The following is a 17,215-nucleotide window of genomic DNA, read 5'->3' as shown; positions in this document are numbered from 1 at the left end:
GTCCACATAGTACAGCCCCGGGCCCTTCTCGTCCCAGCCAGCAACCATGGTCCCCATAGACAGCCCCATGCCCTTGTACCGGTACACCAGGTTTGCCAGCAGCTTCGACGCCGCCGCAACCGAGATCCGCTTCTTGTTGCGCAGCTCATACAGCCGGCACTCCATCCCCAGCACGCGCTCCCAGAACGAGCAGTCCGCTGCTCCGCCTGCCATCGTGCCCAGCAGGTACGGGTTGATCTCGATGACCTTCTTCACCGACTGCGACGCAATAACGTTGCCCGCCGTCGCCCGCGAATCCGTCGCAATCATCACGCCCTCCTTGAACTTGAACGCCAGTGTCGTGGTTCCGTGCGCAATTTTAATGCGAGCGTCATTCTCAGACTTCACATCAGTGAACTTTTGCGTGAACGCCGCTGGGTTATCCACTCCAGCCAGCTCAAACTGCAGCCCGTGCCCTGTGGTGTCCACTGCCGTGCTGAACTCTGTGTCGAGCTCGCCGTTGTTTGTCAACTGGTCAATAAAGCGGTTCATTGCTGTTATAGTTGGGGGAAAAAGTGAGTAGAGTGAACGATTTTGCAAAAAGGAGAGAAATTAGTCAATTGCAGCATCAAGCCCTCGACGCGCGGACGGCTCTGAGGCATACGTAGGCATTACGCACGTCCTTGATCACGATCACCCACCCTTGATTTATTTGTCCGCCTGAACCATTGCGAGCGCTGGATACCATGACATACCAAACCCCTGCTGCACTTGGCTCTCTCACAATGTATACTCAAACGCTGTCAAGGTCATCTGGGATTTCAAATGCCTTGTTGAATACAGATGTCTCCATGTTGAACTTGTCGCGAGCCCAGCCTTGGATAATAAAGATGTTGTCGGTCCATCGATTAGCAGCATCTTGGGCCACCACAGTCTCCTTGCGGCGCTGGTTCATCAGCTCCGGATCGCACTCCTTGAACTGCTGCAGCTCCTCCTGCTGCAAATTCCACCTGGCCTCGATCTCCGCCAGTTCCTCCATCAATGATGCCCGCTCGTCAGTCTGCTCACGCCCAAACTGCGCCTTCTCGATCGATGACCCCAATGCCTCGATCTTGCCGTCAACTTGCGCGATCTCCTTCTCCAGGTCGGCAATTCTGTTGCGTCGCTTGATTGCTGCCTCGCTTGGGAACGACCAGAAGTAGTTTGATGAGCCAATCTTCTCGGCATGGCACATGCCGTCGTCCACCAGTGACTGCACCACGTCCTTGACTGTCTGCGCGACGATTCCCTTTTGCTTCGGCCCGATCTTCTCCAGCTCCTTGAGAAGGAACACATCTTGCTACAGGTGCTGGGTTGCGCATGGCTTTAAGTGCATGCTCTGTATTCAACAGCTAAAGCATACGCCAGCTGCAGCCTCTGATACTCACCGACTCGTGGAATATGTCCATCATGCGCTTGCGCTTCTCGTCAATAGTCAACCGCGGTCCCTACAACAAAGCGAGCATGCAGTGAGCGTGCGTGCCCTAAGGGTCCCCTCGTGCGGAAACAAGGCGTTCGCCGAATTTCGCTCGTTACCATTGCTATTCAATTTGCGCTAAAAGTGAAAAATAAAAAAGACGGAGCCAAGATGGGGGTCGAGCAGCAGCAGCTACGCGAATCCAATGTATCTCGAGAGAAAAAAATACGGCGACTGCGGAAAAGCTCGGATGCCCTTTTTGTGCACTCAACGCCTGCGCTTTTTGGAGGGCCCTGACATGCCATCAAACGACTCGGAGTTGACGCCCAGCGACCGCTTGCCTCTGGCCTGGGAAGTATAGCCCGTCGGCGCAGACGCAGACTCTGCATTGCCGTCGCCCTCCTCCTCTTGCCTAGGCTTAGCTACAAAGGTATAGACATGCGGCTCCTTGTCGCGAATCTCCTGGTTCTCGTCCTTGGACAGCCCTTCCTTGAAGCCCAGGGTGCGCCGGTGCTCGTATCCCGAATAGGCCGCAATCTCAAATGGATGCGTGCTGCGCGCACGTAGGCCGCATTCCTTGGCCAGCTGGCGGACATTCCAGTGCGAGTACGGCGGACCGGACTTTAGCGATACCAAGATCTGCCCGGGCCGGTTCAGGTTGGGCTCAAACGGCTCTCCCTCACCAGCATCCTCCACCGGCCCCTCGTCGTCCTCGTCGTCAGAGGCAGCATACGTGACAACGTGGGCCTTGGCACCCTCAAAGTCAAACGACTCCTGCTGCTGCTCGTCCTCCTCTTCGTCGTCATCGTCGGACTGGTCGCCCTTTGGCCTCCGTCTCTGGCGCCTCTGCGGCCTGCTCTGTCTTGTATCAACACCCTCCGTCAGGAACTGAATCGCACTGCGGAAGAACCCGATCATCAGCAGCTGGTTCGTCTGGATATTGCGTGCCTGGTCTTTGATCCCAGCTCCAGCGTGAGGGAAGTTGAAGACAATATGCGTGAACTTTCGGCCGCTGAGCGCTTCAAAGTCTTCGAGTGCTGTTCCGTCAACCTCATAGTGCGTGGTGCCGCCCAGCTTCTCGAACTCGGTAATGTGGTGGCTCGCGTCGTCTGTGTATTTTCTGTCAACGATCTCCCGCGAGTCATAGGCGGTTGCAGTTATATTCTTGCCGCTACCCAGGCGCCTGGCCACGGCATGGGCGAAGCTAAAGTTGCCTTCGCCGACCAGGAGAATGAGGTCCTTGTCGGTGTATGGAAAGTAGGCGGTGCGCTTGTGCTTTTTCTTGTTGCCGCGCTTGCTCTGCGTTGCACTGGCCAGCTTCTGCTCGATCTGGTCCTGTGTGCGTTTTGCTGCCTGGTGCTTGGCATGCGCCTGCTTGGTATGCTTGAGCGCAGCCTTCAGCTTGCTCTTCTTTGCCATTAGCTAATGTAAATTTTGGTGACTGAAAGGCGAAAAGAGCCAGGGTCTCTGGTGGGCCAGCAAGCAAGAACCACAGCGAAACCCGATTTTTTATATTACGAGATCAGGGATTAGCCTGGCCAAAGGCTCTCAGTAATCGCCTGCTGTTTTTTCTTTGCACAGCTGCGATCTCACCCACTTTGATACTTCCAGCCTTTATCTCTCCTCATTCACAACCCCCTCTCTACAAAAACAGCAAGCAATTAGACAAAAATGTTTGGCGGCGTTTTCGGTGGCAACAGTCAAAAGCCTGCTCCGGCTGCTCCGGCAAGCCCCATGGGCGGCATGGGCGGAATGGGCGGTGCGCCCGGCGGACAAATGGATCCCAACGCACAGCTGGCGGCAGCCGAGCAGGAAATGGAAATGGTCACAGACATGTTTGCGCGGCTGGGCGAGCTGTGCTACCAAAAGTGCCTCCTGCAGCGCTACAGCGACGAGGAGCTGACAAAGGCCGAGTCCGTGTGCACCGACCGCTGCGTAGCAAAGTATTTCCAGGTCAACCGTGAGGTCAGCGAGAAGCTGGCCAAGTACTCGCAGGCTAACCAGCAATAAGACTTGTTTCTTGAGCCGGGAATAAAACATATAAAAACTCTTATTTTTTGCCCCGCGCTTCCTGCCTAATGTACGGCGTCACCTCTATGGTGTTGAACGGCTGCGGCAGGCCGTCGACGATCTGTAGCCGCTCGTTCAGCGCCTGGTTGGCATCGTCGTAGTGCTGGTACGAGACAAACACCATGCCTGATCGGTCGTGGGTCACCGGATCCTTCATAAACCGGAAGTTTGTGACCGAGCCATACTTTTTCATGTGGTTAAGCAGCACCAGCGACTGCTGCATGCTTGTCACCCCGGCGACGTTGTGCTTGACCACCAGGTCCCGAACCAATTGGAATGCCTTCATTTTCTAGTGTGCAGATATTGTCAAGTAAAAAAAGTGGGGGAGGAGCAAAAGAGGAGAAAAAGTGCGAATGCTGGTATTCGGAGGGCACTAAGCTATTTCGAAATAGCTGTGAGCATGTCGTCGTCTTCGATCTCAGTGTCAGCCAGGGCCACTCCAGGCTCCAGCCGCTCGTCGTCAAACTCTAGCACAATGGTCGTGCCCTCTGGCAACTTGGCGATCTGGCGGTAGTGGTCAATAATGGTTTGCACCACCGTTGTCGGAGCCACCCGCAACAGCGTATCCTTGCCCTCACGATCGCGGATCTTGATCCGGATCGTACCAGCGCCATCCTGATCTCCACTGGCGGGTGTGTCAGCCTGCAGGCTCTCGTCCAGCTCCGCCATTGCCTCGGCCTGGCTCAAAACACTAGTATCCACATTATCTCCATACAGCTCCCGCATCTTCTCCCGCTCGCTCTGCGCCTGCCGGTACTCAGTTTCGCGCTGCATCCGCTCGACAGTCTCAGACGCCTTGGCCCGGCTGAACACGTTGCGCGGGTACACCTTAATGTAGAAGATCGGCTTGGCCCCCAGACTCAGCACCGAGCTGGTTGGAAACACTCGGATAGAGTCGCTCATCAGGATCGGGCTCGTCCGCATCACGTCCACAGCAAAGTTGCTCGCGTACACTCTAAGCGCCTTTTCGATCGGATCTGTCGCAAACACCTGGATCGCCAGCCGCTCGCGCAGCTTCTTGTCAACCGCCTTTTTGTTGGTGATCCGCGTCCGCCTCCACCGCGTCTTGTCCCACAGCGCTGGGAGCTCAGTGTCCATGAATGCCTCGTCAAAAATAAAGTCAAACTCTAGCGTCACCTTCTCTGCAAGCTTCATGGCTGGCGATAGAGCCACCTCTGACGATGGCTGGACGTCGCCCTGGAGAAACCTTGACTCGCGAGGTGATCCTGTGCTGCTGCCATCGCCATTACCGGTCATAATCGCTGCTCGCAGTGCTGGGTCCAGGCCAGATAAATCGGCTGGCTGCTGGTGCGACCGCGGCGGGGTCGCCATAGCCGGCACGGATATTGTATCAACATCGACTACTGACATCCGCCTTTTTGTTAGCTGCCGCTTCTCAGGCTGCTCTGGTGGCGGCGTGAGCGACACACTGCGTGCCCGTTTCCGTACCTCCTGCTCCTCATCCCCACTCGACTCTAGCATGTGCTTGTTTGTTTGGCTAACGCTCGATTCCTCATCTCCGCTGGTGTCGCTTTCGTCCAACAGCAACGAGTCGCCAATATCTATGTAACCGCTGCTCTGGGTCGGAACCTGTGACGACTGCTCCCCTGTGCTTGCTGCTTCAGCAGGCCCGCGCCGACGAAAAAAGCTCTCGTCCTCATCGTCCTCTTCTTCCGACTCGCTGCTGCCAATTTCCACCCGAGTAGGCAGTGGCCGACTCACTCGCCGAGGCTGCACTGCAATTCGCGGCTGCACTTCAATTCGCGGCTGCACTGTCTCTTCAACCTCCGAGTCAGAGATAACATAGGACATGGTAAAAATAGAAAAAATGGCTGAATAAGTTTGTGACTTGTGTCTCCATTTTTTACAGCCCGCATATTTAGCGTCATGGTGTCGTTGTTCGGCATTTTGGTATTCGCCAACTAGGATCAGCAGCCGCCATTCAGCCACTCGTTTTGGCGGAAATACACCAAGCCTGAGCAATATACGTTCACACATCGTACATAGCATGCTGGGAGAATCAGCAAGGCATGTTCATATAAAATGCAAGCAAACAACCTACTGCCACTTGGGCTAGCACATCATCGACAACTGAAACAATGCAGCTGCTCATTACCACCGCTAGCCCAGTCCCCTCGCCTACCCACGACCCGACCATAATGCCAATCTACTGTCCGCCATGCCGCTGTGGCCCCTGCATGTATGATGCTGTTGAAGCCAATGGCAACCTGGCCGACGAAAGTCTTGCGATGCCCCCTCGCTGTATCCCTCTTCCACTCATGTGCCCTGAGGAAAGTACCATCGCCGCGCCCAACCCCCCGGTCGCAGCTGTGTAGCCAGTTTCACATAATTTGAATAAAGCAATCTCCTTGCTGGCGCTGCCAACGAAACACCTTTTAAGGGAGAGCACATACTAGCGCTCAGCCATTATCCTGGTGCTGGTATAGTATGACAGGAGAGGTACTAGGAATGAAGCCGGCCATTGCACCAATAAGTTAAGCAAGAAAAGCACAGCATTCTTTGTCATCGCAGCAGCAGGGTTGTCAAATGGATTTCGCGCGTGCAAGCAAATGCGTGTGAACAAGTGCTGGCACACTCCGGTTCCATTCAGCTAATGTGGCGTGGGATAAAAAAGCAGTAAAATCATTTGCATATGTATAGATATTTTCAAGTTCCGACAGACAAGTCGATTAGCAGGTTGGCTGCGATTCGGCGCTTCTGTGGGCTCTATGGTCTAGAGGTATGATTCTTGCTTTGGGTGCAAGAGGTCCCGAGTTCGATCCCCGGTGGAGCCCCTTCTTTTTTGGAAAAATTTTACTGCTATTTTGAAATGAAAAGCAAAATAATGTCGACCACGCCAGGACTCGAACCTGGAATCGCTTGATCCGTAGTCAAGCGCCTTATCCATTGGGCCACGCGGCCATCGACACGCAATTTCTGAATTAGGTAGAAAAATGTAGACTATTTAAAATAACTACTTTGTGTACACTTGGTATCTCCCTGTCGCACAATCGCCAGCTGTCTACCCAGTTCTATAGGGAAGGACACCAAGTATATCTATTATACTTGCCAATATAAAATTTTAATTATCTAAGCATTAAGAATCACTTGAATATTATTATTATTATTATTATTATTATTATTATTAGTATATTTTTAAGCATAGTATATATTGTTATTACTAGTTTTATAAATAGTTCTTAGCCTAATATAAGTCTTAAAACTAAGGGGATAAAAAAGGGGATAAAAAATGCTACCTATTTTTTTAGTATATTTTAATACTAAAGAAAGGAAAAGAGAGTATAAAAGTATAAATACTATATACTAGCCTTTTTAAAGATTTTACTATTTTATAGTATCTGATATCATTAGTAAAACTAGGGTAGAAAGCTATAATTATAGTAGCTATAGACCTCTATTAGATATAGGAGGTTATACAGAGTTAGTTTTCTACCTATAAATTATTTAAGCATATTTTAACTATTAGCAATTTCAGTGAAATAAATATTTCACCTAAGCTGTTATTAGTATCTTAGAAAAGTTTCAGTAAATATAATTTCAACCAGAAAGAAAAAGCTTTGTATATTTAGGGTTAGTTATCTTTAGGTAACAAAAGTCAATATCTTAGTAGATATAACTAAGTAACTATATAGAAATTATATTTACTAAAACTTTTCAAAAATGCTGATAGTTGTTTAGGTGAAACAGCAAGAAAAATATTATTATCTTGGTAATTGTTTATAAGCATAGAAACATTCTGGATACAATAATTAATAATAACTATACTGAAAATATTAGTAGCAAAAAATTGTACTGAAAATGAATATTCAAATAACTAACTAAATTACAATTTACTAAAATTTATAAGTCTAAGAATGACCCCCCTTAGATAAGCAAATAATCAAGCAGGTGTTTATTGCGAAAACATATGAGCAGCTTAACAAGATTAATGCAGCAAAGAGAGCAGTAACTAAGGCAAAGAAAACAGCAGAAAAGGGCAAAAAATTGGCTAAGAAGGCTGCATGCGAAGCAGCGAAGATTCCATCAGATGAAACAGAGGCCACAGCAGCAACTGCAGCAGTAGCGGCTGATTCACTTGCTGCTGCACTTAACAATGCATATATACCAGCACCCCCAGTCTGTGCATATGACCTAGTCTAAGGGATTACACAATCTGTGTGGGATGTGTGGGGTCGGGTCGCAGATCTAACATCAAATCCATTTAAGGCGCATGGTGATAGAAAATTCCATGGAATGGCGACAACAGATAGTGTAACGATATGCATTTTGTTGCAAGACAAGGTACCTAAGGCTGGTGCTGCAGGAGGCGATGCTACAGGCGATGTTGCAGGAGGTGGTGCTGTGGGAGGCAATACTATAGCTGATTGTTGCTATATCCACCAAATCCCACAGCCAGAGCTGCAGAATCTGAATGGCCGCTGTGTATTCATTGATCCAGGTCGGGGCGATTTACTGTATATGATGCACAAAAACAACAGCAATGGGAAGGAGGGTGAAAAATGCTCTACTGCTACACACGGCAGCAGCGCAATAAGGAGCTCAAGCTGCGCCACTATGACAGGATTTGTCGGGGTACAAAGGATCAAGTCCCAGAAGATGCTGTCCGCAGAGCAGAGGCAGAGCTTTCCAAGCACTGCTGCCGGACCCTTAGCCCAGCAAAATTCCATGCTTACACTACTGCCTGTGCATCTGTGCGGTGGGTCCTAGCACCGTTTTATGCTAACACGATGACAGCGCGAAGGCTACCAGAGCAGCAACCCACTATGTCAAACAAGCAGCACCAGAGGCGCTGGAAGGCCCATCCAGGTGTCAGTACCAGTCCCAAGGTGTACCCGTTTCACCGCAAGCTGCGCCTTGATTCATTCATGAACCAGGCCCGTGCAGACCACAGGCTTGCCGCGAAACTCCGGGGCAAGTTCGGTCCAGACCCAGTGCTGATCATGGGCAATTGGAGTGCGGCGATGACCCGACACCATGCGCCGATTCGTGGCAAGGGATGGCGCGACAAGTTCAAGCACCATGGCTTTGAAGTCTATCTGATCGACGAATTCCGGACATCGTCGATGTGCCCGTTCTGCTGCGAAAGGTCGCTGCAGACATTCCGGCATGTTCCCAACCCGCGGCCCTACCAGAGATCGAAGAACCCAACTGTGAAGTGCCATGGCCTTCTCCGCTGTACAAGCGAGTCACGCAAGCGGGCCATGGCACAATACAGGCGGGCCTATTCGTCTCGGCTCTTGAACCGCGATCTCGCAGCAGTTCTAAACTTCAGGCTCATTTTCCAGTCACTCTGTGATTCAGGCAGTATTCCTGAACGGTTCTGTCGCTCTACAGCCATTGCTACCGATGCTTCTGGCACCACTCCGGCTACAAAGAGGCCGCGCAAGAGGCGTGCAGCAGCAGGCTATCAAGATGGGAGATACCCATGATCGCCATTGCACCAACAACCATCCGACATGTTCAAATGACCGGTTCGTCGTGATGCTCTTATCGACATACCAACCCATGGTGACTAGCAGCCGAGCTCGCACCATGAGCAGAGTAGTTCTAGTATAAGAATAATATAGTAGTCATACTCTATAGCTTGAACTATAATAAATTTGAATAATAGCTCATATATCAATAGACTTGCATGCAATAGTAGTAGTGGTAGAATTGGGCCTTATGAGAAACAGAGTCTTTAAGGTGCAGTCATCGCCACTGGATTGAGCCAGGTCCAGAGTTCTGGGACGAATAGTAATTGCAAGTGATAATTGGCGTTGTGTTTTCTGTTGAATATCTATCATTCGTATTTTTTGAAACTCAGCAGTTGGAATTGCAGAATGGTTCCGCCGCTGTGGCCAAGTGGCTAAGGCGTCGCTCTTGTAAAGCGAAGATCCGGAGTTCAACTCTCCGTAGCGGCATATTTTTGCTCAACCATCTAGCTATCACGTGATGTTTTATTGCTGGTGTTTTTTGCTTGCCATGTAGAGTATCGGCCGCAAAGGTTGCATTGCCATTGCTTGCTGGTCCAGCTGCATGGTTTTTTTTGACGGCTACAATGCTTCAGGAGGTGTCCATCTGGAGTGCGATATTATTATGTTCGATGTTAGGAATTAAACTGCTATGTTGTTGCAATCCTGGTGTCTTTTGGTCATCAGGCAATAGCAACATTGCTAATGCGGTACGTGAGGTCGTTAACATCTCGGTTATCCAGAGCACCTCTAGCCGCGTATGCTGCCATTTCATTGGCCCTATCAATCCCTACATTACGCGAGTTCTTGCGGATATGGTCCACACTAACCAGCAACCCGCTCTGTCTTGCCTCAGTCACGATATCCGCAATTAGATCCTGATTCTTGACCGGTGCTCCCGAAGCTGTCTGCCATCCGTTACGAACCCACTTTTGGTAGCCAGCAGTAAGACAGAAAATGACGTACGAAGACTTGGTATAGATCTGCACAGGCCGTCTCTGCATGCCCGCAGGGATCTGCTCCTTGGCTGCCAACTGAATTGCACACAGTACTGCTGCCAAATCTGCCCGCTGGTTTGTCTGTCGAGGACCTTCCAGTGCTCCCTGTCGGTTACGAGGATCGCTGAATCCAAAGTACACCCCAAATCCACCCTGTGCCACCTCTCGGCCATTCCCACGACATACACCGTCAGCATACACCTTTAGGCTATTCCTTGCCTCCGCACTAGTCGAGATCTGGAGCTTGTCAGGCATGCAGTGGCTCTCGGTACCCATTCCGAAGTACTTTTCAGCTGCTGCAAGCGAGGTAAACCCCTTCAAATAGCCTCGCGGAAACCGCAAAGTCTGACGCTGCGCATCCCAATAGCTAGAGTAGATACCAGGCGACCGGCCCACCTGGACAACGTAAAACCTATTTCTAGCCATCGCGATTCAATAAAAAATAGCGGAGTACCAAGTGGAGTAAGGACGATGGAGAAGAGCGAGCTCGATTTCAACACTGGTGGCCCTGATGTATGCGTCCGACAAAGGCAATGGTAAATGGTGTGTGGCTTATCAAGCTCAACCAGCCGCTGCAGCTCCGGGTTAGGGCGTCAGAGCTGGTGCCACGCTGTATTCCAGGCCCTTTCAGCTGTGGTATGTCCTGCAAATCAGGCTGCGACACCTCGAGAAGCAGCGGCAATCTGCTATGATTCTTAGCACCCTGTTGGTGTCGCCAGCGTCCTAATCATATTTCGAAAGAGCTCTAATTGTCTTTCTGATACTATCCGTCATCTCTTGACACCTGCCTGCAGACTATACACATTGTGCCGATTATTTGTGGTGTTCTGGTCACATCTCTTACAGGCAATGGTATGGAGTGTTTATTGAACCACGCAAAAAGGATAAACAAAAGTTATTGTCAACGACGTGCGTAGTGGGGCTACTCGTCATAATAAATCGCGCGGCAATGACCAACATGATATACTTTGGTCACTTCCTGCTCTTCGCGCCTTTTCCGGGTATCTTCAGCAACTTTTACAGCAAGAGTCCTGGCAGCGATAAGGCATTCGTTGTAAGACTCTTTGTATACGTGCCGCAAAGAAACCAGCAGCCCGCTCTTTCTGATTTTGGCCATGATGGTTTCAATCACATCCTGGTTTGCGACTGGACTCCCTTCAGAGTTCCTCCAACCGTTTTGGATCCATTCGCCGTAGCCTGTTTCCAGGCAATAGACTGCGTATTCCGACTTGGTATAGATGACTAAGGGGCGTCTACGTGCATTCGCTGGAACTGGTTCCTCGTTTACAACTTTGATCGCCAAGTAGATAGCCCACAGGTCCGCGCGTTGGCTCGTCTGGCGCTGGTTGCTTATTATTCCTTGTGTGTTGCGGGAGTCTTGATGCCCAAAGTATGCACTACATCCAACTTGCGGGTTATTGCCTCCGTTGTCGAGACATACGCCGTAGACATAAATCGGCAGATAGCTCCCGGCCTCCGTCCAGGCAGGAATAAACATCTGATTGGGTGGAAAATAGCTTCTACCACCGACCCCAGCGAAGGCTTCAGCATCCTTCAGATACATGAAGCCCTTCATTTGTCCGTGAGGGAACTGGAAAACTTGGCTAAGCGCAGCCACGTGGTCCGAATACACGCCAGGAATGCGGCCAACTCTAACTGCATAATAGTTTTTGACCATCTATGTAGCCGCTGGTCAAGAAAGAGTATAAAAATGGTGGGAAATGCAATAACGAGACAAGAAAAACTGAAGACAGGATTGTCCAGACAACAGACACACGGGCTCCAAAAGAACCTGAAGTGCGATCAGCTTGGGCAAGACAGGTGATCATTTGATATTTGGCCGCCATTTTTCCATTTTAGTGCAAGTTTAGTTTGTCGCCAATATTACGTGCCCCACAAAAGTGCCCTTTCTGGTAAGGAAACACTGGCGTCTACAAGCACCCACTTGCAGTGTCCTCCGCTGGTGTTGCGGCAGTTAATCTTGTTAACCTTCAGATAGTCCAGTAGTTATGAGTTTTATGGAATGAATATGATTGGAAATTGCTGAGGAGAAGGAATGATGGGACCGGAACGACCCACAATGTTTATATAGATGGGGATTTTGATCTGCCCATGGTGACGAAGGACATGGAATTGCCCGATTGTCAACAAATCTCCCTAGTCGATAGAATGACCATAGTTACTTTTAGCTCGCTTTGTTATTCTCCTGGCATCCAGCAGGTGTGGTTGTAAATGGGCGACATCTGGCGGTGTCGGATTAGAAGCAGACGGCTTTTGCATATTTCTTCCACTGCTAGTCGGTTCTCCGATTTGACTAGTGGCAAATGTGTGAGGTATTACTTGTAGAAAACTACATTATCATATATGGTTGGTAACTTGTGCTCTGAAGCGTATGAATTTTGTTTATTTAAGCGGATAAATGAATGGTGCAAGACAAGTATCGTCAGAACAGGCATCGATTGGAACGTATCTGTCTCTGCCTAGCATATTGAAACACACACGAATTTCAACAAGCTCGTTGTGCAAACAGCGGATGGCCGCATCGACGCCAAGTTCCGCCTTGATTGCATTCTTGAATTTGGCCGGATCGACTGCTTTGGTGTTGTCCGGGACGATATCGTGCTTGGCTAGAGCTGCATAAAAGTTGTACCTTTTGTACAGCGCCAAAGCATTAGAGAAATATGCAACCATATCCTGGTATCTGGAAAAATTCGAGAAGCACTCGGGCCGGTTCGTAGACATGCAGGTGGCATGCACATTCCAAATATGTAGCCATAGGGGCTCGTTGTCTCCATCGGACGACCAGTATGTCCTCATGTTTTTGTACAGCGTCTTGTTCACAGTGCTGATGATTGACTCCACATTATCCACTTTACGGGAAGGGTCACAGCTGTCGGCGCCAGTAAGCGTGTTGTCGCATGTGTGTGGATAGAGTCCGTTCAAGCTGAACTTGTCCTCCGGCCCAACGCCCTTGATCCAAAAGTCTACAAGAGCAAAGATTCCATTCACTTCGTAACAGCAGGTGTCAGCATCCTTGATATTGGCTGAACAGGAGAGAGTGTCTTTAGGACACTTGTCACCAGACAACACAGCTATGGCTGGGCTAAATAAGAGAGTGCAGGCTGTGAGGGTAGTTAGCAGCAACTTCATGAGGTCAGGAATAGGGCGGGTGGATGAATACGGCATACTGATCTCATGTTGGAATTCGCCATGGTATTTATTATGACTTATATAAATCCATAGTAGGCAGTGGTATGGGAACATACAGACATCTAATACTCGGAGCAAGGTGGTATAGTGATTGACGCTGTGCCTTGGAAGGCGCGTTTATTGAGCCACACTCAATTGGCTTAGGAAATAGTATGAGAAGTCCCAGCTGGATAGTTGGTCTTCGTGGTACACACAGCAATGACCAATAAAAAAGGTACGACGGCTTGCATCCTGCAGCTTGCCCTTGCTGTAATCTCTGTGCTTCCTCAGCCGCGCTTGTAGCAAGGGGGCTGGATTTGGCAAGGCATTTGCAGTAAATATTGCCCACCAGGTAAACGTATACACTTCAGAAAACTCCAAGTGGTTTGTGGGGTGGAGCAAGCGCCCTTTGCGGGTCAGGTTCACCCCAAAGAAGGTTATAGAGCTCAAGTGCATGATAGCACATAGGCATGCGGTTAAATGTCGAGGGTTATACACAGCGCCACTAATAGGCACAGACAATGGGGTATCTATAGAGGGTGCTTTATTACAGAGCGACGGAGGGATTCTTAGCATGGAGGTTCAGCAGTACGGTGCCAGCGCGGTTTTTAACTGACTCGGGTCAAGGATTAATGGCAGCAGGGAGATCTCTTCCATGCTTGGATACGCCATCAAATTCTGGCTCTCCGGGTCGATTAGCATGGCTAACTGGCGCTGGCCCTCCTCATCAAGCAACGGCGCAGCCTCAGTCAAGGCGGTATAGAGATTTCCGGCGACCTGGCTCCACCAGACCTTGATGCAGGACAGCTGGTCGTCTGTTGGCAGAGCTAATGCTGGGACAGCGGCGACTAAGAGGGCAGTCCTGATGATGTTGGACATTTGTTACTGTGTGGAGAGAAACTGTTGGTATGACAACAAGAAACCGCTGCGTGGCAGGCGTTTTAGATGGTGTTTTATACGACAGGAGAGCTACAGTCTCTTTGAGGCCATGCGACCTTGCCAGTCATGAGACAGAGGTGTCTCGAGTCCAGATTTATTGCTGTATCCGCTTATCCAGCTCAGGTGCAACAGGCGAGAATTTGGCAATATACTTTTCGACTGCGTCCCTGAACCCCACACCCATGGCCACGCCTTGCACCGTGGGCACCAGCAGATTATCGCCGCCGCCCAGAACAAACGAATCAGTCAACACGGTGTAATTTTTGGCATCATTCAGCACGCCCCACTCAACACCCCGCATTGGCCTGTGGTCCACATTGCCGATCCGCATGGCCACATTCACAGTGGTCGCGTTGAACCGCAGCCCAGACACCTGAATGCTTGAAAGCACATCAGGCGTGCCGTCGATGTTGGTGTTCTTGCCTTGCTGCGAGGCAGTAACCATGGCGCGGATTTCCTTGCCTGACAAGGTGGCCAGCACCAGCGTGTCGTCGAATGGCAAGGCTCGCAGAATATGGCCGCGCGTGATTTTGCCCTCGGGGATGCGGTCCCGGATAGCACCTGTGCTGATAACTGCGATATTGGCGTGCTTGGCTCCATCAGACCACACTAGAGCATCGGTAACTAGATCGCCCAGTGCGAGCTCAGCGCGGTCCGTAGCGCGCTTTGGTCCATCAAAATGGCCCTTGGCTTGGCCAATCGACTTGTCCGTATACGCACGCATCTCCTCTTCAAACGGCCGAATGATGTCGATGATGCGCTGGTTGGGTTTGATACGGTTGTGGAGTGGCGACGAGGGCGAGATGTCTACTGCAACCGGGCTGCCCTTGGTGAACTCGCTATCGAGTGACCCGTCAGAATTGAACACCAGGTCAAGGTACCCAACATACTCGCCCCACTTCTTCGCCTGCACAACCGCTGTCTGCCACATCGAATCGCCGCTGTTGGTTACCCAGGTCGGGTAGGGCCCTTCTCTGTCCTTGGATTCGTCGTTTGACAGGTATGTGTGCGAGTGGCCGCCGATCACCAGGCTGACGCCCGCGTCGATACGTTGCGCCAGTTCACGGTCGCCATCATAGCCAAGGTGTGACAGCACAATGATGCGCCGAATGCCTTGCTTCTCGAGCTGTGCGCGAGCCTGGTTAACAGCCTCCACGGGATCGGTTAGCTCGATGCCATTGCCTACACTCGACGACACAGCCGTGTCAGGCGTCAGGACACCAATGATGCCAATTCGGTGGCGGTCGATGATGGTGAAGGGCTGGAGATTGGCCTGCAGTGCTGGGTCTGGGTCAACAAATTTGATGTTGGCGCAGATGGTCGGCACATGCACCTTGGCCAGATATTTGGCTAGGTGCCCAGGCCCCTCGTCGAACTCGTGGTTGCCCAGTGTCAGCGCATCGTAGCCGAAGCTGTTAAGCAGCGCGGCCGACAGATTGCCCTTGAACAGTGAGTAGTAAATCGAGCCTTGAAGCTCGTCGCCCGCGTTGAGCAATATGGAGTTCTCCTTGCCCACGTTGTTGGCCAGTCGCAGGTGGTCAATTATCGACTTTACCACCGCCGATCCGCCAATACACCCGTTCACAGCAGCGTCACATGCATCGCCAGTCTTGGCATCGAATGGGGAAAAAATGTGCGTGGAGGTCGTTGGTGTGGACCAACCGGACCTGATATTGGAATTCCGACAGCGAGTCAGGGCTGACCAGCGGCGGGAACAGGCTCCTGTCGATATCAATATGCGGGTTATCTCTATAAATTCCTGTACCACGCTATGCCGGTGATGAATACATACAGGATGGCCCATCCTATCAGCATGACTGCTGGTAGCAGCAGCATGCGCTTACTCCATATGGGCTCCTCTTCGCCACGCCGCCTATATCCGTCTGAGCCGCCAACGGCACGGTACTCTGCCGACCTTCTAAATGGCCAGAATCTGCCAATGCCCCCAGACTGCTGCTGGTTCGGCTCCCCGCGCATTGCTCTCGAGCTCTGCAGCAATAATGTCGTCGACATCGTCAACAGTCAGGATGCTGTCGAAGCTAGACCCACCACGCGTACTGTCATCGCCCATTTCACGTTCAGCCTGCTCCTCAATACGGTCCCCATCGGGCTCGGACACCAATGCTCGACTTGGAAGTCACTTGCGTGGATACCATTGTTTGCCCACGGGACCGTCTTCGCGAAACTGCGTCTGACTCATTCCCGTTATTGCTGCTGTGAGGTGACGACACCGAGGCCACGTCGCTGACCCGCTGCTGCTGGCGTTCTCTCTATGTCGGCTGAGTCTTGCAGTGGAATATAGCTGGATTTGCGAGACATTTATAGTGAAGGTGTAGCGGTAGTAGAAGAAAGAATGCGAATGAATGAGGTGCGGAAAAAAAGGAAAATAAAAAACATTCATTTCTGAATGCCTGAATAAGCCAGAGTATTATCCCCTACAATATCCGATTCTGTTCCTGAGTTCAGATTAGGCAATTTCTAAGTGGTGTCTCAGATTTCCCACTGTGGCAAATCCTGGCTATTGCTTGCCCCCGAAGATGTCCGAATGTACTTCGAGCGGGGAGTACTCCGGCGTGGTGCGAAGCGAGAGGGCGCCGATGCACACCTCCAGCCCCATATCCTGGTAGACGTATTGCTGCGTGCGCTCCCGGTCCCAGATTTCATCTCCCATCTGGAACGCCCAGTGGTCCTTGCCCATCAGCAGGAGCAGCTTGGACGGATTCTCCTCCGACTCTTCATAGGCACCCATGCCCAAAACGGACCGTGCGATATTACGGGCCGCAATGTACGCCCCGTACATGGCCACACCAGCCAGCTTGACCTCGTCGCGCGCGCAGATGTCCCCGACAGCGAAGATGTGGCCCAGATCACTGTGGTCCACCTGCAGAGTGGGCTTGACAGCGATTCCATTGGGTGTCAGCACTGAGGCGTCGAGGCTGATGAGTGGCAGTTTTGACTGTGTGCCAAGGCAAAATATGGCCCAGTCGGCCGGCAGGACCTTTCCACTGGTCATGTCACCGGCGTGTTCGCAAAAGCCGAACTGGTCGTTTCGGCTGTCCCAACCTCCCTGGATTGCGGAAGCTCATTGAGTGTGCGGTCCCAGAACGACG

General features: G+C 51.1%; 1 protein-coding gene and 3 non-coding genes across 4 annotated transcripts; 2 read left to right on the top strand and 2 right to left on the bottom strand.

Moving 5' to 3' along the window:
- Nucleotides 1–3,485: 3,485 nt before the first annotated feature.
- DL89DRAFT_297817 (uncharacterized protein) lies at nt 3,486–3,791 on the bottom strand (the record flags this gene model as incomplete). Its single annotated transcript, XM_040890761.1, has 1 exon — nt 3,486–3,791. One exon carries the CDS (start codon nt 3,789–3,791, stop codon nt 3,486–3,488), a length of 306 nt encoding a protein of 101 aa, XP_040739159.1.
- A 2,437-nt stretch (nt 3,792–6,228) lies between these two features.
- Nucleotides 6,229–6,300, top strand: DL89DRAFT_t226. The gene has a single exon. It is a non-coding gene; the product is annotated as a tRNA-Pro (tRNA).
- A 54-nt stretch (nt 6,301–6,354) lies between these two features.
- Nucleotides 6,355–6,427, bottom strand: DL89DRAFT_t225. Its single transcript has one exon. It is a non-coding gene; the product is annotated as a tRNA-Arg (tRNA).
- A 2,929-nt stretch (nt 6,428–9,356) lies between these two features.
- On the top strand, nt 9,357–9,429 carry DL89DRAFT_t227. Its single transcript has one exon. It is a non-coding gene; the product is annotated as a tRNA-Thr (tRNA).
- The last annotated feature ends 7,786 nt before the right edge of the window (nt 9,430–17,215 follow it).

Source organism: Linderina pennispora, assembly GCF_002104995.1.
Source record: "Linderina pennispora strain ATCC 12442 chromosome Unknown DL89scaffold_129, whole genome shotgun sequence".
NCBI lineage: Eukaryota > Fungi > Kickxellomycota > Kickxellomycetes > Kickxellales > Kickxellaceae > Linderina > Linderina pennispora.
This window is presented reverse-complemented; position numbering and strand designations above follow the sequence as displayed.